The sequence below is a fragment of the Ixodes scapularis genome, unplaced genomic scaffold (genome assembly GCF_016920785.2).
Source record: "Ixodes scapularis isolate PalLabHiFi unplaced genomic scaffold, ASM1692078v2 PGA_scaffold0__279_contigs__length_252992795, whole genome shotgun sequence".
NCBI classification, from domain to species: Eukaryota; Metazoa; Arthropoda; class Arachnida; order Ixodida; family Ixodidae; genus Ixodes; species Ixodes scapularis.
Window position 1 is genome coordinate 173,306,409 of NW_024609835.1, and position 21,506 is coordinate 173,327,914.

At 45.7% G+C, this 21,506-nt stretch overlaps 1 protein-coding gene across 3 annotated transcripts in view; it reads left to right on the plus strand.

Annotated features, from left to right (window-relative positions):
• The window catches only part of LOC8051753 (macrophage mannose receptor 1), a 181,311-nt gene that overhangs the window by 21,101 nt on the left and 138,704 nt on the right, over nucleotides 1-21,506 (plus strand). For all 3 annotated transcript variants that reach the window (XM_040217407.2, XM_040217406.2, XM_040217408.1), the window contains exon 4: nucleotides 3,427-3,566. In XM_040217407.2, coding sequence (XP_040073341.1) covers nucleotides 3,427-3,566 — 140 coding nt within the window. The remainder of the gene's footprint in view (nucleotides 1-3,426; nucleotides 3,567-21,506) is intronic.

Sequence of the window (21,506 nt, forward strand, 5' to 3'; positions counted from 1 at the left end):
ACCCAGTTACTTCGCGCACTTTGCGTCTTACCTTTGGTGTTCCTCGAATCACAATTCCTTCGTCAACCGTACATCACGGAGAAGGGCAAACTCAATCCGCGAAACCAAAAACCGCTCTCGAAAGAACGAACTCGAAGCCGCTGTGTATCGCGTAGCGTGAAAGAAGGTTAAATCGCTAGCCACCAGATGGCGGGGTCAAGCAGAGTAATTGCAAGTAGCTAGGCTAGGTGGCGCTAGGTACTGCCCAATTCATGTTCTTTAAAAAAATAATTTGATTTCCTTAGATAACTATTACGCTTGGGGCCTCTACTATACACAGATTACGCTTATTAAAAGCATCAGGCGAACATACCCGAACACTAGCTAACCCGAACACTACACCCGTGCTCTGCGTTTCCGTCTTTTATACTGGTCGTTTTGAACGGACGGAATTTCTCGGTGACTGAATAAGCAATAAAAAAATATTCCCAGCATGTTGATTTTTTCCAGCAATGTCATACCTGTAAGAGTATTTTGAATGGTTCAGGGGATAAATCTCTTATTAAAAAGCAAACGCTCGATCATGCCGTAATTATTTGAAAGCCAATAAATCAAGCCGCTCCAATGTGGTTCGTAGCCATGGTTTTGTTTCCCCGCACGGCACGTCGTAGCCTATATTTCTATTGTATTGTTTGTTTTTCTATTTGTGCTGTTCGCGCAAAGCTGCAATTGCCGTCTTGAATTAATCTCTGTAGAGCGGATATTCACTCAGCAGTGATGCTTCGCGGGCTGAGAAATCGCTTTTCGATCAACTTGAATGCAGTCAAAGCCGCGACTTCCGGCAGGTGTTAAGTTTACAGAGCTACGCCGTGGCGAGCCCGAAAACTTCTAGAGCGCATCCTAGCGCGCCACTTGGAGGGCAATTTCTCCAGGAACCGTAGTATATTTAAACAGCAAAATAAAGGGTAACTTTTTGTTTTTTCAATTTTACCTACTATTGTTTTTTCATGCTAAAATTCCACACTGTAAATATACGTACTTTCCGTTACGATTTCGTACTGTTGTCCTTGCCCCAGAGCGCAATCGCCCTCGGGGACGAGACAATTCCGACAGTCACATTGGCCACTGTACGATAGGAGCTTATACTGTTCAGACCAGCGTTCCAACATGACTATCCGCACATTGATCGATTGCACGTTATCCCTAAAGTGGTATTGAACTTTTTAATGTAAAGCGGAATGTGAACCTGCGACACCCCGCCCCCTCCGATCACTGCCCGACCAGCGGCATCAATGCCCCCGACAGTATACGATCTCATCTTCTTGTTACACCGATGATGCGCGAACACACGGTCACATCGGCGATAATTCTAGTCGTCTGTTCAGAACCCACAACACTGCCATCACGATGTTGCAGCTATGTTGCTGACACGCACAAATACAGAACCACGTTGAACGCCGGTGGCACTCGGCATCAGAAAATAGAACCGAACTCAGCACAGAAGGCACCCAGGCAGCCGGCAGAAAAACCTGCCTGTCTTGGACGCAGTTCCTGCGGTTTCCATAACGTCGGAAACGTCGACACAGTTCCGCGTAGTTTTGCTACTGTAACAACTGTAGTTCCGTGCCGCGCGAGTCCCGCAATGCGGAGACGGCCATCCCCCAGTGTACGTGGCGCTGCTGACACTGCTCCGGAACTTCGCTGTTTCTAGCGGCTTCGTTTGCTCGTTTGATAAAATTAGTGATAAAAACGTCAATGCAACCGAAATGCTCTGCACGTTTAGACTAGAAGACGGAATTACAGGCGGCCTTCGCTGCCGCTGAAGCTCGATCAACTCAACAGCTATTTATTGAACAACGTGCGCGACATGCTCGAAAAACGAAACCGAAAGAAGATGAGTCGGGAGGGCGAAAGCTTTCTCCCGTCTGCCTGGAGAAGGAGAAAAACGTTTCGTTCCTCCCCTTTTCTCGTGCCCGCTTGGGGGCGCGTCAGTAGAAGGGAGGAAGGCGCGCCGTTGCTACTTTTTTCCTCCATTTTTTATTAGAGTGTAGGTCGCCTCAGGACGAGCAAAGCTACGGCAAGGCTGACGTCGAGAGGATGGCCTAGTCGTTCCAGCCACCGAAGCGGCTGCTTTTTTACGAATTTTGAGTGACGGGTTAATTTTCTGAAATCTTGTAGAGGGACAATAGCGACTTCTGCGACACACAAAACGCATTCTCGGGAAGAGGGGAGTTCCTCCTGCCCCTCTTCTCTCGTCGTGGCCGGAGGTGAGACAACCTCTGTCACTAGCTGTCAAGGTTCCTATAACGGCATTACAAGCGAGGCGTTAGCGACATCCACCAGGTGCTCTTGGCTAATCGTTTAATTCGTTTTAAAATTCCTTTTCGTGATTTTTTTTGTGATGGTGATGGTGCTCCTTTGAACACATATAGACCAAAAAATGAGCGCCGAAATTTCGTTGTAGTATTGCTTTAACGTACGAGGAACTGGCGTCTCGTTTGTATTGCGATTGTGCTGGTAAGAATTATGTGGGAGGGATGTTCATTAAGTTTTGCCTCCTGGGCGGTCACCTTCTTTACTAAGGGATGGAACGATGAGGAAGTAAAAATATACACTATCGCTTCATCCCGACCAGACAAACTTTTGTCAAACATGTTTGCTTTAAGGGATGGAATGGATATATTTTACAATCACATGAAAGTTTGGATTCTCCTCTTTCCCAGCTGCACACGACTTTTTGATGGAGTCCCTCGACCAGCGGCGATGCACCTTCACCACAGGTGATTTTGTATCTGCATGCTGCCATTGAAGAATGAAGGTGGCTGGCGTTGGTCTCATCCAACGGCAGCCCTCATTCTTTTACGACTGCATGCAGAGACCACCCGTGGCGCAAGTGCCACAGGTGGCCTCTGCACCTGTGGCGTAAGTGCATCGCCGCTGGTCGGAGGACTCCATCGAAAAGTGATGTGCTCATGGGAAAGGGGAGATTCCACACTTTCATTTATCTTTCAATTCCATCTCTGTGTAAAATTGTTTACTCGCAGGTCCAGTATAACGTAAAATACATTTCAGGTAACTTTTCCTGCCCAAATTTAAAGGAAAAAGTCGAGGGTCAAAGTACAAAGGTCAAGGGCAACGTACAGTGCAAAACGAAACAAAATAGAGAAGGGAGCTCGTTGCCTACACATTTACGGCTGCTCTTGCGATGCCTACAGTAACTCACGAAGCCACCTGGTTATTCGAGGCTAGAATAACTGTATGTGCTCCTCAAGTAGGACATAGACAGTTGCCCTAGAAAGGCCACTCACTCCGCGGGTCAATTTTGTTCTGTTTAGTACGTTTTTTCCTTACACCTTTGTAAGGAGGGGGGGGGGGGGGGGGAGCCCAAGAATGTCTTTGAAACTGAAATATCGCTACATGCTGCCTGTTTTGATGAACTTGATGCAGAGTTTCTGCTGAGTCACCTGGGCGACGCCAGCACAAATGTCTGGATCGGCCTGAAGACCATCACGGGGGGCTCGAAGTGGTTGGACGGCTCCCCTATCGCCTACAAGAATTGGTTCTGGGGCCAGCCTAAGCTCGGGATGGTAAGTTCGTGTCCATGTTTCTCTGCATTTCTCAAAAATGGAATATATATATATACCTATATATATATATATATATATATAAAACTGAGAAGAAAAAAACCCTTAGTGAAAACAGCAACAACGGACGATGTTGCTGTTTTCACTAAGGGTTTTTTTGTTCTCAGTTTTATACCCACGCCTTCGGCCTCCCGCCACCATGCCCGTTATATATATATATATATATATATATATATATATATATATATATATATATATATATATATTTAGAGCGCAGCCCTTAAGCGCCCGTTTCCGGCTTGAGCGGCGTCGGCGTAACCGCGCAGTGCATTATGAGAAATGTTTCATAATGCACCGCGCGGGACCCTTGTGACGTCACTCGTGACGGCTTCCTCTTATCCTTTATGCCCCTCCCCCCTCATCCTCCTTCTCCTCTTCTTCTCCCTTCTCCCCTTCTCGTTTTCCACCTCCCTCCTCCTCCCCTCCCCCTCCCCCTTCCTTCTCCTCCCTCTCCTTCCCGCGCGTTGCATTATGGGAAATGCCCTGGCCATTATGCACCGCGCGGGACCCTAGTGATGTCAGGAGGTTCCCGCGCGGTGCATTATGGGGCATTTCCCATAATGCAAGGCGCGGAGAAGAGGGGGAGGGGAAAGGGGAGAAGGAGAAGGAGAGGGGAGGAAATGGATGAAGGAGGAGGGGGAGGGAAGAGGATGATGATGAATAAACCTTTATTTATCGAGCATCAGGTGCAGATGTTAGGGCACCCGCCCGGTGGAGGGCATCCTTAGTCCGGGATACCCTGGCTACGGCTGGCTATCCGGGCCCTTGTCACCAAGTCTTGCTGGATCCCAGGGAAGAGCAGGAGGGCGAGGGAGGAGGAGGAGGAAGATTGAAGGGAAGAGAGGAGGAGGAGAGATGAGGATGAGGAGAGGAAACAGAGGGAGGAGGAGGAGCTTAAAGGAGGAGGGAAAGGAGGAGGAGGGGAGAAGGACGAGAAGGAGGAGGAGGAAGAGGAGGGAGGAAGGGAGGAGGAAAAGCGGGGAGGATGTGAGGAGGTGAGGAGGAGGAGCGAGGAGGGGTGTACCCTCCCCTCAGTACCCTTCCCCTCCTCCTCAAGAGCTGCGCTCCAATTCGGCGTTACAGGGTGTTGTAAACGTCTTTCATTTTTTAAATCACGGTTCGAGTTAAAGGATTTTCACAACGAAGCACCAAGCACGACCACGCTACTCCAAGGAACGCTTCCGAATGTAGTGCGAGCGAAGCGGAAACAGCAGGTGCGAGGGTGCATGAACGCGTTTGCACGGCAGCTATGATAAAGACGCTTTGCAGCAGCTGTGCATGGGCGCCGCCATAACCGACCTTGCTTTTTTGTTTTCATTTATTCTCATCACTTCCCTCCATCATTACCTCAGCAGGACTGGTTATTGCCATTTTAGATCGAACTGTGTCCTTCTCCCCAGAATCGGCCTTTCTGGAGGCTCGTCAAAGCCCGCTTCAGTGGCTCGGTAAGACAAGAGAAGGTCAGTAATGGCGGCTGTAATCTGGCGCGAGTGCAAAGCGTCATATACCCGTGTTTCCATGCACATTTGTTTTGTGGCTATGGAGTCAAATGTATGAGGGCGCGTGCATAGGCACCGATTAAAGGTTCGCCATAGCCTCCTCTATGCTGACAAAGCCTGGCAGATCGCCACGAGACGCGGCCGCCAAAAGTGAAAAGGTAGAGCGGCAGACAACAGGCATGTAGCGGTCACCCCGCTGCGGCGAGACGCCGAAACACACTTAACCCGAGCGGCAGAATGTCCGCTCGCGCTTCTCGCGTTCCTCGGGCTATCGCTTCTTTTCTCGTCGGATATGAACACCAGGTTTTGGGTCCTCGCCGCTGCGAAAACTGTGCGCTGAATACCAGACTTCCCGAGAAATGCTCTGTGCTACCAGATCCTCGCGCTCCAAATCATCGACCGGGCACCCTATGGCTCCGTCATCGAACTGCCAGGCTTTGTGAGTATAGAAAAGGCTATGGGTTTGCATATCACTCTTCTCCTCGTGGAAAATGCCACAGAAAGTTGTCCATGACAGAGAGAGAGAGGGAGGGAGAGAATGAACTCTATTACATTACTCTAGCCCGAGTCGTGTATAATCTTCGTCACAACACGAGGATGCACTGTCTTCGTCCTTCCTGGAGTCGTTGGGTTTGGAGCCCGAGGATGGAGTTTGTTTTTCAATGTGGGTGGCGAGGAGGTGGCCAGAGGATGGCTTGAAGAAACTTTGGGGGAGCGGTTCAGCTAGCCCAGGAATAGGGGCTCCGGAGGGAAGGAGGGAGGAAGGTTGAGGGCCTGCGACAGGACCAGTATGTGTGTTCATTAGGGAGTAGCCTCCGCATTGAATGCAGGTGGGGCGGACAGGAGAAAGAAAGAAATACAGCGATACAAAAGTCAATAACCTCTAATTTGACCTTGTCGTTTCGAAATAAATGCTTATAATTTCTCTATAAGGTTATGGTCCACCTTTTTAGGAAATCGCCGGTTTCAAGTTTTTGGGAAGAGAACGGCCGTGCATGCCACGACCACTGGCTCGAGACCAGGAGCTCCTTGCCCAGTTTTTCACCAGCTCTCTTTCCTTTTCCCTTTTCCTAACTTTAATGCAATAAGCTCAATAATCACTTTCTCCCGTCTTCGTTTGCATTATTACTGTGGCTGTACTTGTAAATCTTCACTCATTCCCATTATATATATATATAAATAAACACAGCCCGCTACTGGACTTGGTCGTCTGAGTCACCGCCCGCCGTAGACCCTGGCAAGTTTCTTGGCCCTATTTTATACTAAAAGTGAACTTCGCTTTGTAATTTTACAAAAAGAAACCGACCTGTGAAATACACCTTGGACGAAAAGTTTAAATTTCTACATGCAGGCGTTGATTTTTACGGTCCATTTTGGATCGAGCCTTGTGACTTGAACCCCCATATATATATATATATATATATATATATATATATATATCGTGTTTCGCGTAAGAGCGGCAAATATTCCTCAAATTAGTCTATTGGAGGTAATAAAAGGATAATTTTCTCTGGACCGCATTACTCGAAAATGCGCGATACTTACTAATTAGTTCGCTAATTAACTAAAATGCCTAATTAACTTTTGAATATTGAAAATAGACCTCTGGTTCCAATAAGAGACTTGATGAGCGTCATCGAAAACCACTAAATCAGTAATAAAAAAAAAAAACAACTTTGAGCACGTGAGAAGCGTAGCGCACTGAAATTACCACTCGTGGAGCAGGTACAACGCTCCGCGCAATTTTTCCGTGTCTTATGAGAGCCCCAGCATTGTGCCTGCTCCACGAGTGGGAACTTTGGCGCACTATTACGCTTCTCACGTGCTCGACTGATTTATGACTGATTTATCTGTTTTCGATGATGCTCAGCAAGTTTTTAATGAGAACCATATCTTTATTTCACTAATTAAAGAGTTATTATTCATTTTTAGTTCCTTAGCGGACTAATTAGTAACTATCGCGTTTTCGCTGACGTAGTCCACCGCGAGTATTGCGGTCCCGAGAACATTATCCTCTTACCTTGAATACAATAATTTCAGGAATTTTGGTCACTCTTACGTTAAACAATATATATATGGGTGATTTCATCTCAACTCAGGCACGGATTTAGGGACGAATTTTTAATTTTGACGAAAAAAATATATGTTTTGGGGCAATTCCTATAATAAAAGAAGACGCAAACGGTTATTTCGTCGGATTTTTTGTTCTCAAGTTATGGACCGTTGAAGCGGTCAAGGTGGAAATTGATGTTTTTCCAGCCTATCGGAGGTGCCATATTTCACTCCATCCCTTTTCCCTACTTTTTACGCTACATCAATATAACTTTTTGGGAACACTCTAGACATAGGCTTTTTCATGCTAATCAAGCGTCTAGGTCATAACATTCTTAATGAATTTTTTTTTTATTTGTCAAACCGCCTCTCTGTGACGATATTTGACGAAGTTCAGCAAGCTGTGCTGTGTGACCTAATCAACATATGTTTACGATCTTTATATCACCGTAAAGCACCAATTATGCTCTTTCTTTTGAGTATAGTTTCAATATTTTGCCACCAGTATATCATGCGCTACATGTGCCTGAAAAACGAATATTTCGAAAAACTAGCAAGTTTGGAGTCGATTTTCTAAAAAAAACCACTTTTTATTTTTTTCATTTTTTATTCACAGTTAGTTAATATAGTAGTCTGTCAGGAACTACCAACAGAAATTGTAATATATTGTTTGTATGGCCGCTATTAAGACTCGAATCTCGTGCTATGAGAGTTTTGAACGGGACTTCGCACAGGTGCTCTGCTGAGCAAAATTTTGGCCTATTAAGGTTTTCTATTTATCGTTAGCAGTTACCTAATATCGAACCATAAACATTAAAAAAAAAATTTGAGTAGTGCTTTTAAAAAAAAGTTACTTAGAAGTCCGTATTCACAAGTGCGAGCGCATCTTCTTCTCCCAATAAGGGGGAATGCAGATCGTTATGGTGAATTCCACTCGTAGATCTGGAGCGCTTTCCAAAATCCGCGAGGGAGGCAAAATTCCGCTCCGTGGGACCCGCTCCGTATCGACGAGGGGAAGATAAACTTGCATTTTTGGAGCGACCTCCCCCACACCCCTCCTCACCCCTTCTCCTTCCGCCGTTCAAAATGGCCGCTGCTCGAACTTGACCAGCCCACCAACGCCTCAGCCGGCTGATCTTTCCGACGACCAGTGACGACTGTCACTGCTTAGCTGCAGAAGTAACACGCGACACAGGCCGGGCGGAATTATACGTACCACGGCGCCCATGTCACAAATAGCGAAGACGTCCGCGTTCGGCACCGTCACATACCTTTCGGCCGCCTCGAAGCGGCGGGGCACGGACAGCGATTGCCAGCGGTGGAGTTCAGATTGCTAGTACGACTTTAATAAACACAGAGGTAACAAACCATCACTTGCGCGGTCGTTGCCTAACCACATTTTGCTTTATTTCACGGGAAAACGCCGATGGAATGCAGTGTAAAAAGGTAAACAATCACTGGCTGCAGAATGAATAGGCCTAACCTTGCGTCTGCCTCCGGCTTTTCTGTCGTTCTTTTTTTCGTTCTTCCTCGGTGATCACAGATGTCAGCGCTTACGATTTGCCACGCTCCACATTCCCGGCTTTTTATCCCTGATCTACGCGAGGTAGAAGCGTTCGAGCCGTCACAGTCCAGAGTAAACAACCGACGCACCCGAACAGATCCAACTCCACCGACCGGCCCGCCGATCTCTCCAACCTCGCCGCGCATGCGCACCGCCGATTTAGACGGAAATCACGTGGGCCGCTCTGTCAATTTCCGGAGAGATCTGTGAAATCCCGCAGAGCAAGTTCGGCGGAGTTTGGGGCGCTCCGTGGAGCGGGCGCTGCCAGAGATCTACGAGCGGAAGATGACCAACTTGAGCCAGATCTGCGAGCGGAATATGCGCGCTCCAAATGGAGCGCTTTTGGAGCGCTCGAGATCTGCGAGCGGAATTCACCATTAGAGAAGTCCTCTGAGGCCTTTTGCTTTCGGCTCCAAAATTTTACAGATGCCACCCCAGTCAGGCGGCGTGTATAGAATACTTTATCTTGAACATCACGGGGCTACCGCCTCTATCTTCGTCGGGGTCCTGGAGCTTCTAAGGATTATGCCTTTGGATGCGACCGACACGGAAACCCTGATTGTCGGGAGAACAGGCGTTTCGAGGTTAGAGTTTACGTCGCAAGCCCCCCTCTGTCTCTCCAAGCTCCCCTCCTCGTCCTTCTAACACAACCGTGCCACTAATCCGCGGGCACTAAAAGAGACGCCGCTGCTGCGTGGCACTCAGATTACGCGCGAGGCGGAGAGCGAATGTTTAAGTATGGATCGACGGGAAGATTGGGGACCCAAAGGAAGCCGAATCTTCGTACGTTGTCTAACTGATAATAGCCTTCTCGGTCCCTTTCTGGCTCTTTACTTGAATTCCTAAGCCACGGCGGAAAGCTGGTACTCATTCTACCTCCGTGCTGTCTGAGCTGGATGAACTTAAAACTGCTCCTGCTTTCAGAAAGCCAGAAGTGTTCGTTACTGCCATGGCTAATACATTATTTAGTTCAGACCGGAAAGCGTGCGCCGACTATTCAAGGAGACACAAGAGAAGAGTGTTTTACGGACGCCATTTTCGTCAAGTCTCGGAGCTAAACCTAAGTTTTCTTAAGCAAGTTCTACCGGCTGAGGACGCCCAGCGCGTAAGCCCTGGAGATGTTCTGTGCAATAACTGCTACACAATGTTCTTGGGTCAGATTGAAGAACATAAGCAGGGACAGGAAATGTTGTCATCAAGCTCATCGTCATCATCCCTGAAACCAGCGGACAGATCATTCGTTGACGAGGAAGCCCTGGTCCAAGGAGTGGCTGAAGCAATTGATGCTGCCGAAGTAAGTGTGACACCACTTAAACTCCCTTCTAGCGTGACCCCACAAAGTCGTACCGGCTATGTTAAGCGCAAAAAATCCGAGATAACCGCGGACTTCAAAAAGAAAATTGGTCGTAAACTAAGTGACGTGTGCGGAGAACCTACGGGCACAGACAAAGAAGATCCATGCTCCTCGTGCTCCGACTGGGTCAGCAATTTACGAGCAGCCTACGCCAAGAGCGCGTCGCAGCTAGAACGCTACCGTCTCTTAACTCTCTTTCCACCTAACCTCAAAAAGAAAAATATCCTGAAAGCAATTCCTGAAGGGACGAAGCATGCTTCGGACCAATCAAGGAAGCTGAAAAAAAAATGGGGTCTGGGCGTCACCTGACCCATACCAAGGACATGCTCTCAACAAAAACGATGTCGCTCTTGCGTTGACTTACTACACATCAGATGCGAAAGACTGCTCAAGACAAAGCCCGAACAAGAAGGATGTCGTAAGGCCTTTTATTAATGGTCAGGAAGTCTTCGTCACGAAGCGATTTATGACGAGATCTATTAGGGAACCTACAAAGATTTTCAAGGCGGCCAATCCCGAGTCAAAAATGGGCCTAACAAAATTTTATTCCTTTTGGCCCAAGTGGGTTAAGAAACACCCTGTACATGAAGAGTGTGTGTGTGTATGCTGCGCCAACTTCATACTCTGTCTGACATCTCTGTCAAATGCGGCGGGGAAGACCATGACCTTTGAAGACGTCCAGAAAAGTTTTCTTTGTGAAAATCCTTCCCAAAACTGCTTCTTGCTGAGGTGTGAAGCCTGTTCGAACCGGAAGGACATATCCCTCGAGATGCTAGGGATGAGCGCTGAAGATGAACTGGAGTTGGCACTTTGGGGATCTGGTTGCGAGTTGGTGAAAAAACATTTGGAGGCCACTGCTTTTCTTAACGAACTCAACAAGTGGACGAAGAAATACATACCCCACTATTATATTCGGCGCGCACAACAGAGAGCAATATGGCTTGAAAAGGCAAATGTGAAGCCACGTGTCGTAGTCCTCCACTTTGATTTCGCCGAAAACTGGAATATTGTGCTCCAACATGCAGTGCAGAGATACCACTAGAAAACCAAGATGGTAACAATCTTCACCTGCGTTGCGACGACCACGAAGGGAACACTAAGTTTCGGCGTCGTGAGTGACGATACCTGTCATGATTCTGCACACGCGCTCTTTGCGCTCACAATGATTGAAGACAGGCTCGAGGAACTCTTGCCCATTTTTTGGGAGCTAATCTATGTTTCGGACGGCGCTCCAAGCCATTTCAAAAATCGGCACCAATTACACGAATTTCAGAAGTTTGTTGTCAGCAGGTGGATATACTCGGCGTCAGGGCACTGCAAAAGCGCGTGCGATGGAGTGGGTGGTGTGCTGAAGCATCATGGGTTACTGCATAACTTGAAAACAACTGAGCTGAGCTTCATAACTAACGCGCGTACGTTCGTTGAAGCTCTCGGCCAGAAAATCAAGGGGATAACGCTTCTCTTCATCGACCAAGAGCAGCTGTTCCGTTATCGGGAGCTTAAAAGGAAGGGGTGGGAGAAGGTAGCCCCATCGAAAGGCATCCAATCTTCTCATGTGTGGAACAAAGCAATGGGGGAAGGGAGAGGTGATGTGGTCCTAGAAAGAGTTTACCAAACCCCAGAATAGACAGAGCTAAATGGTGGGACCGTGAAAAGGCCGGACCGTTTCAACAGTGCGTTCATCCTTGTCCCCCTGTGAGTGCGCGCTGTGTGATCAGACGACGGGCCATAGACTTTGACACTGAACTGACTGCAACTTGGACAAAGCGAAAACTGGCTCAGAATCGCATCAACCTATTGTCTCGAAATGTGCTACGTCGAAAGATGACTATCCCTATCCCAAGTGTTTATCACTGTTTTTGTGTGAGCAGCGCCGTGTAGTATTGAAAAGGGACTGCGTCGTCTATCCGTAAACCAGACGGAATTTGGCGGTGTTCAATTCGTTTTAAAGTTTATATTTGTGTTAACTTTGAGTGTATTTTATGTTAATTAGGAGTATATGAGACATTTGGTCAACACATTTTGATATATTTTATGCAATGAACATGTCTAGGCTATACAACATGGAATATCACTTCCCTTCTCTGGTTACGTGTCGCATCTTGAGTTTAAAATTCCGAACTTTATATGTAATTGTCATATTTTCTTATGTCAAACAGATATGCAGTGCATATACATATGTGCGATTTAGTATCTGACGCTTAGGAAGTACGGTTTATTTTGTGCACATACGGGCTCTTTCGTAAAATAACGAGTATTTCGTGGAGTGTAAGGACGAGCATTTCGTAACGTGTAAGGCTTCAAATGCGTTAGTCATGTGTTTAGGTTTCATATCTATTTTCAGTGATTCCATGCCAGGTTACTTAGACTTTTCCCTCGTGACTTAAGTTTGTCCGTGAGTTTAGATGTTACGTACTTCTCCGTCAATACATAAGGCGAAGCTCACACACCTTTCAAATCACCCCAGTGCAAGTAAATAAATATTGTAAGGATAAATATTGTTACTTCACTTGCTTTTACGCTCAGATATTGTGGTAAGTACTATCATTAAATAGAAAACTTTACATTGGTCAAAATTCCGCTCAGCAAAGCGCCTGTGCGATGTCCCGTTCAAAACGCTCATAGCACGAGATTCGAGTCGTAATAGCGGCCATACAAACAATATATTACAATTTCTGTTGGTAGTTCCTGATAGACTACTATATTAACTAACTGTGAATAAAAAATGAAAAAAAAAATAAAAAGTGGGGTTTTTTAGAAAATCGACTCCAAACTTGCTAGTTTTTCGAAATATTCGTTTTTCAGGCCCATGTAGCGCAATATATACTTGTGGCAAAATATTGAAATAATACTCAAAAGAAAGCGCATAATTGGCGCTTTACGGTGATATAAAGATCATAAAAATATGTTGATTAGGTCACACAGCACAGCTTGCTGAACTTCGTCAAATATCGTCAAAGAGAGGCGGTTTGACAAATAAAAAAAAATCATTAAGAATGTTATCACCTAGACGCATGATTAGCATGAAAAAGTCTATGTCTAGAGTGTTCCCAAAAAGTTATATTGATGTAGCGTAAAAAGTAGGGAAAAGAGATGGAGTGAAATATGGCACCTCCGATAGGCTGGAAAAACATCAATTTCCACCTTGACCGCTTCAACGGTCCATAACTTGAGAACAAAAAATCTGACGAAATAACCGTTTACGTCTTCTTTTATTATAGGAATTGCCCCAAAACATATATTTTTTTCGTCAAAATTAAAAATTTGACTCTAAATCCGTGCCTGAGTTGAGATGAAATCACCCATATATATATATATTGTCAGGAAGACAGAAGCTCAACGACCGCTTTCAGTGATGATTATATTCGAACTGCCCGCGGTTGCGAGCACGGGCCACACGAGCTATCGGTGATGACGATGAAGGGGGAGATATGACGATGCCCGATGACGACGATGAGGGTCTTCATCACATTACCGCCCTCCTCGGGGGGGGGGGGGGGGGGGGGAGAGGCTATTGCAGTGGTGGGTGGTACGGTTTCAAGCGGTTCACGTGTAGAACTTCCGAAGGTCGACGGCGGCCATCCGGGGAGGAAGAAACGGGCTCAGCGAGGTAGGAGACAGGTGATGTTTTCTCGGTGATTAGATAGGGACCGATGTACTTGTGGAGGAACTTGTCCACTCGGCCAGGTTGTCTGGCTGGTGTCCAAACGCACAAGGCCACCAGGGGAGTAAGAAGGGTTCGTGTGGTGCTTGTCATAGCGGTCCTGGGTGACCTGTTGATGCCGCGACGTGCGGAGCTGCGCGAGCTGGCGGCATTCTTCGGCGCCAAAGATGAAGTTCTCTAGGAGTTCACTTTGATTGTTGATTGAAGGAGCGACAGGAAAGGTGGTGTCCATTGTGCATGATGCTTCGCGTCCGTAAACTAAATGAAAAGGGGAGTAGCCCGTGGTAGACTGGAGGGCAGTATTATAGGCAAAAGTTACGAACGGGAGTACAGTGTCCCAGTTCGTATGGTCGGGGGAAACATACACGGATATCATGTCTGCAAGGGTCTTGTGAAAACGTTCGGTTAAACCGTTTGTCTGTGGATGATATGATGATGTTGTTTTATGAATTACGTTACAGGCTTTCAGAATAGCTGTAAGTGTACTCGAAAGAAACTGCCGTCCTCGGTCGCCTAAGAGGACTTGTGGCGCACCATGTCGTAGAAGTATGGTGTGTACAAAAATTTGAGCAATTTCTTCAGATGTCGCAGAGGTAAGCGCGGCAGTCTCGGCGTATCTAGTTAAGGGGTCAACGGCCGTGACTGTCCAGCGATGACCATGAGAAGAAACGGGGAACGGACCGAACAAATCGATTCCTACTCGTTCCAAAGGCGCACTGGGGCAAACTAATGGTTGCAGCAAACCAGCAGGGGTAGTGGTTGGACGTTTTCTACGCTGGCATTTCAAGCAGGACTGAACATATTTAAAAACAGTTGTCTGAAGCTGCGGCCAGAAGTAGCGTTTCCTAATGCGAGCGTACGTTTTGTTAAACCCCATGTGTCCTGAAGTAGGGTCATCATGAAAAGATCGAAGAATGTCAGTGCGCATATTGCGAGGAACTACGAGGAGCCAGCGGTGTCCTGAAGGGGAAAAGTTGTGCCGGTAGAGTATACCATCTTGGAAAGAGAAGTTCTGTAACTCTTTTCGCAACTTTTTGTGAACGAAGTTATTCGGTTTCTTAAGGTGGTCGATGATTCCTTTGATCCATGGGTCTTTGGATTGCTCATGTGTAATAGAGTCAAAATGGAGTGCAGAGACATCAAAAACGTCATCCATGTTTTCAAGCCGTTCATCTGGTTTGTCTACTGGACATCGAGATAGGCTGTCAGCATCTGTATTTTTGCGCCCAGATTTGTATACTATATTGTATTGTATACTATATATATTGCATAATTGTATTCCTGAAGCGCAAGCGTCCATCGACCAAGTCTGCCAGTGAGATCTTTCAAGGAAGAAAGCCAACATAACGCGTGGTGATCGGTCACAATAGTAAAATGTCTTCCGTAAAGATATGGCCGGAATTTGTTAATGGCCCAAACGACAGCTAGGCATTCTTTCTCGGTTATAGTGCAATTCTGTTCGGCGGCGGAGAGCATTCGGCTCGCATAGGCCACAACATATTCTTTTAGTGTGTTGGGGTCGCTCTGCAATAGAACAACACCAAGGTAATATCCACTGGCGTCGGTGTGCAACTCTGTAGGGGCAGAGTCATTAAAGTGCCCCAGGATTGGATCGGACTGGAGAGTGGCTTTGAGAGAGTGAAATGAGTCTCGACATTCAGGGGACCAGATGAATGATGCATTGGCCTGTAACAACCGTGTAAGTGGGGCAGCCAGTTGGGCAAAGTGAGGTACAAAACGGCGAAAATACAAGCCGAGTCCTAGGAAACTACGAAGTTGTTTGATTTTAAGAGGAACAGGAAATTCGTTTACTGCCTTGAGCTTGTCTGGGTCGGGCCGAATGCCAATTTTATCTACTAAATGCCCAAGGATCTTAATTTGTCGAGAGGCAAAGCGGCACTTTTTTGTGTTGAGTAGGAGGTTAGCTTTTGTGAGACAAACGAACACTTCGGACAGGCGAAGGAGATGGTCGTTAAACGTACGAGGAAAAATAATAACGTCATCAAGGTAGCAAAGGCATATGTGCCATTTAAGGCCAGGGAGAACGTTATCTATCATGCGCTCAAATGTTGCCGGCGCATTGTAAAGGCCAAAAGGCATCACGTTGAATTCAAAAAGACCGCCAGTTGTAATGAAAGCTGTTTTTTCTTTGTCTTCTTCCTTCATTGGTATTTGCCAGTAGCCGGTCTTTAAATCCAGGGATGAAAAATATTCGGCTCCCTGTAGGGTGTCCAATGTGTCATCAATCCGTGGTAAAGGGTATACGTCCTTGCGAGTGATCTTATTGAGTCTACGGTAATCAACGCAGAAACGTATGCTAGCCCTTAGCGAAAACTAATACGTTTGAAATATACCACATTCTAATTTGAGTGTTTTTGAAATACAGTCCATAATTGTAAGTACACCAAAAATAGACCGAAAATAAATTTTTTTTTTACTTAGCACTAAAATATACTTTTAAAAATCTTTTTAAAATACCTTTACTTAAACTACATCTGAAGTTCCTTTCATGCGTTTTGAAATATGTAAATACTGAATTAATAGGCACAAAATACCTTTCAGATATATTTCTTGAAATATTTATTTAATTCATGCAAAATATACTCCAACCCTGAAAAAATGGAGCAATCAAAAATACGTGCAGAATACTCTTAAAATACCTGAAAATCGTAAATACTGTTGTGCTATACTCTAAGTACCTTTTGACTGCAATACTTTGGTAGTTGGGTGATTTCAGATAAGATCGACCAAAGGGTGACTGGTCGACATTTTTAAATCAACTGATGTTTTTATATGACATTGTCTAGTGTCTGGTATAAACGAATTCACACTTAGTTTTGACCAGAAAAAAATTTTGGAGACAAGAAAAATCGTAAGGCAGGGAGAGGTGGACAGTTGCAATAACGCGCACTGATGGAGGGGGCAAGTTTGAAAGTGAATAATTAAAACAATAAAATTAGGAGAATTTTAAAACTTTTTACAAACAAACTATGGGTACAACTTGCTTGTAATATAAAGTAATAATATTTATTAAAAATTTATTTAGTTTTCTAAAAATTGCCAAACATGCCTGCTCGAACGACAAATGGCAAACTTTGGAAATCTGTATCTCATGAAATAATTTAATCATTATTACATAACTTGCGGACATTATTGTACTAATATATGGCTATTACTGAAAAAATAAATAAGGTATCTGAGTGACACAATAGTTACAATATATTTAGGCAAACATGGGAAAAAAATCAAACAAAGAAAAATTCCAATGCGAATAAAAAAAAAACACCACCTTCGATTTTTTTAAAATTTGGGTACCCTGTTATACTCTATTTCGGCATTCATTTCTATTAAAAACATGTTGCATCATTGCACTGTGAAAGAAGAAACAACTCCCCAAAGTAGGGTCCTTTTTCAAAGCCTACACTTAGCAGTGTCCTATACAAGAAGTGACTCTGAGTTCCAGTTTCATGACACTTGCACAAATCTTTTATATACATTTATTCAGATGAGGTCATTGATAAAAAGAGCGATCGGTCACACAGTAAAAGGGAGGAGAAACTATATACAGCATTTTACATAAGCGTACAAAGTGGTATCATATTAGAGACTAATGATTTGAGAAAAGATGATGCAGTGTGAAGTTGTACCTTCCGGTATATTTTACATCTAGAGTAAAATAAATAACTTTACTTCCACACTCAAAAACAAATATATAATAGTAAGATATTTAGGTTGGCTGTGTATTTACGATTACAAACAATTTCAGGTGACGGATGCCATAGTGCCTAACTGGAGCAGCTTCGATGCTCTCGGTGTATGAATGAATCGTGGCAAGCCGATATATTTTATCCTGCTCGAGGATAACATTTTGGGATTTTTTTTATAGTGATCAGATAAAAATTATTAGTAACCACCAACAAAAACAGTAGGTTAAATACCCCGTGAAGAAAAATGTGATAAATAAGATGTCCCTGCATTCAAAATGAGCAGTCCTTGGGAAATCAAATTCGGCACTTTACGCTAAGGTTTTCCTCGCTGTACCCATTTAATAAAGTTGCTTCCAAGCAGATCCGACTGTCCGTGCTACATATACGTCACAGGTCCCTTCTGTTGATGACTTGCTGAGCCGCCACGCGTGCCAAGACTGAATGCCAGGGAAGGCGCGCACCGTCAGCCACTCTTCTTTTTTTTGTTCAGGATACCGAACAACCTCATTTTCGTCCAGATATACAAGATGCACGCCTTTCAGTTTCTTTGATAGAACGCTCACCACTGTCCTGGCCGTCTGAATTGCGCTTACTGAACGTTCTCTCAGGTTGTTCAGCGTGGCCTGGTGCTTCACGAGTCCGCCAACTCCGTCACATGCATTTCTCCCATGTCCAGATGCAGAAAATAACCACTGGGCTTGTGGGCAATCGTCCTTTGCAAATTGGTGAAGCTGGTAGCGATTCTTGAAATGACTGGCGGCGCCGTCGCTTACGTACGTCACGTACGAGTATACCGCAACGTTGTCTTCAACCCACTCCTCCACTTTTTTTCTAGAGCCAAGCAAGCGTGAGCGGCGTCGTGACACAGGTCCTCACTGATGATGGCAAAGCTGTTTGTAGATTTTCTTGTCGTCACTACACATGTAAATATCGAAACTTGTTTTTTTTTTCCAGTGATATGCTTGCACTTCGTCAGGAAGCACGATGGTCGAGTTTTCAGCAAAGTCAAAATGAAAGACAATGCTCCCGCGTTGCATGCACTGTTTTTCATCGTAGATCGCTTTACCTTGCGTTTGCCGGACAGGGTTGTGAAGTACCCAACTTCCAACCGTCACTTGGATGACTTTTAGGAAAGTCTCAGGTTCCAAAGTTTTTTTCACAAGGTCGCCGGACTCCCATGTTGCAAGCACAATCTCTTCATCCTCCGGGATATCAAGTTCCTGGAGTGTAAGAAACTGGCCTTTTGGGCAGTGATCACAGTCTCCTTGAAGGCACAGTTCTGTTGCTGGGTCGCACAGAAATGCCGAGTTCATTTCACCAGTGTTGAATGTTGAGCCTGTAACGTTCTCTAGAGCGGCAATACAAAGATAATAATTGGCGCAGCGCACACAAACGCACACTTCCTGGTGTGGAATACATTGGACCCATCTAGGGCGCAACGAATAAAATTTCGTTAGCCCAACGCCGGAATCGGGATGCTTGTCTTTGTATATACGGAAGGCCTCTCGTATTGAGCGTGTCATGAAGCGCTTTGGCACGAACGTTTTCTCTCCGTTGAGCATGACAGAGATGACGTCCTTCCGGTTGGGACTTTGGCGCGAACATTGTAGCTCGTCTTTCGTGAAGTACTCTAGGGCAGCAGACAGGTTCTGAGGGCTCACCTTGCACCTCGTGTAAGGATCCGGCTCATACCACACGCCATGCTTTTCCTTGAGTTTTCGGGATTTACTGATGAGGTACATTGAGGCCTGTGGAATCATCTTTTGAACCTCATTCTTCGTCAGTGTTGACGGCAGGAGTGTAAGCAGTTGACAACGCTCCCGGAGAGAGGTGGCGGTTTCAAAGGCCTGCCGAAAGTTGTCCACCCACTCAGTGCATGTGGAGCATGTTGGTTCGGACGACCCCGATGGTGCGTCCCTGTCGTACGCAATACGTAGCCTTGAGCGTATATTCTTGACAGCAACCTGCTCCAGTTCTGTCTGCATTCTCTTGACATAGGCAGGCCTGTCCCGACTTCTTACGACGCTTGGTTGTCTCAGCGGCGACACATCTGTAGGTAGTATGCTGCGATTTAGATCTTTAATTGCTTCTTCAGCTGGCACAAATATGTCAGGGCACTGCTCTGAGCTTCGCATCGAGATCTCCTTAGTGATGTGCATGAAGCAATGGTAGCACAGGTAGTCCGTCGCACTCACTTTGGTGAAACAGTCAGGCGGAAGAATTTGCTTCAACGAGTTTAGGTCCAACTCGCCAACACTTCGAAAATTCCGCTGCTTTGGTATAGTCTTTTTGTGTTTGCAAAAGTAATCTGCACAAAACACTCGTTCGGAGCTCCAGGACGTCTTCATAATGTATACATAAATAATAGAAATTAAACCCCAACTGATGGCATATAATTGCCAAGTGAAAGAACTACTGGGTGCACAAGTGACAAGTCCGAGGCTGAGGAGCTCACTCACTGCTAACGTACATTTGAAAAGAGAGGTCACAACTGAGGCTGTCGGCAAAGCTTGATCCACGTCAAAGGAAGAAAGAGGGAAAGTCTCCAGACAAAAAATTGTGGTCAGCGGCCTTCGAAAAAGACTTTCCGGAATCGCACTGTCGTCCCTCCACGCGCTGATATGAAAGCACCCGAGCTTCTACCACGTGGTTCATGACACAGCCTGAGCCATGTCGGCGACCGGTTCGCGAGGGGTTGGCGGTGGGGTTAAATTGATGGTCACTCGGATTAGCCCTTGCTGTACTGAGCTACCGCCTGCAGTGCCTTATCGCCGGCTGGTGTCAACAACGAGAACACACACACCCTGTCTACACCAAAACTACAAGCGTTCACCGCACACGCGTCGCCGCCGCTTTTAAGCTTTTGTGAAATTGCTTTCTTTTGCCGCGGAGAACCGCCTTATCTTAACTACGCGCCTGAAATCCTTCCAGGCGGGCGTACACAATATCAAGCGTTTCGAGAAATGCCCGTGGAGTAGAACTATGGGAAAATTCGGAGCCCGCGATGTCGATATCGTCGCCGTTGTGTTAGTACGCCGTCGCGTACTGCAGTCCCCCGTTGGGGGAGGGGGGGGGGGGGGTGGTCTTACTACGATAACATGGCGACAGCGTTTACACTCTATGTATTTACGCGAGGCTCGAGTATTTGGGGATAATGCTGCCGGTTGGTGTGCCCTTTGTGCCTGATATTATCGCCCGTGACGCCAGCGAGTGAGATGGCGACAGGCATGACTGCTCAGTAAACAGGCGTTGGCGGCCATGTTTTGCTGGTTGAAGCGAACCCCCTTGTCCTTGACAGCGAGCGGGGAAATGCGAAAAAAAGATTGTATCGGCCGTTTCGCCAGAACTAGCGACGAGTGTCGTCTGCGGTTTCCGGCAACTATTTTGCCATAATCGTGAGCTTAGCGAGGAAATGATTTTTGCTAGCCACAGAACACTACCACGCAGAAAGGGAATGCTTGAACATGTTTTTGTTCTGGATATATATCAGGGATATATATGAGAGAGAGAGAGAGAGAGATGAAGGTAGAGCGGAAGAGGGAATAGCATATAGTGTCGCAGGAGAATAAAGTAAACAAAGTTCCTAGTGGCCGATGGCTGCATGATCTTTTCTCGGATCACTAGTCCGTAATATGATACCTCTTTGTACACAGTAGTTTCTCCTTAATTTAAGTGTGTGAACGGTTTCTTTAGTTATCATTGGCCTCAGCTGAATAAAAATATATAAAAGATGTGTGTTGGTTTCATGAAACTGGAACTCAGAGTCAGTTCTTGTATAAAACACTGCTAAGTGTAGGCTTTGAAAAAGGACCCTACTTTGGGGAGTTGTATCTTCTTTCTCAATGAAATGATGCAACATGTTTTTAATGGAAATGAATGCCGAAATAGAGTATAACAGGCTACCTAAATTTTAAAAAAATCGCGGGTGGTGTTTTTTTTTTATTTGCATGGGAATTTTTCTTTGTTTGATTTTTTTTCCATGTTTGACTAAATATATCCTAACTATTGTATCACACAGATACCCTAGTTGTTTTTTAAATATT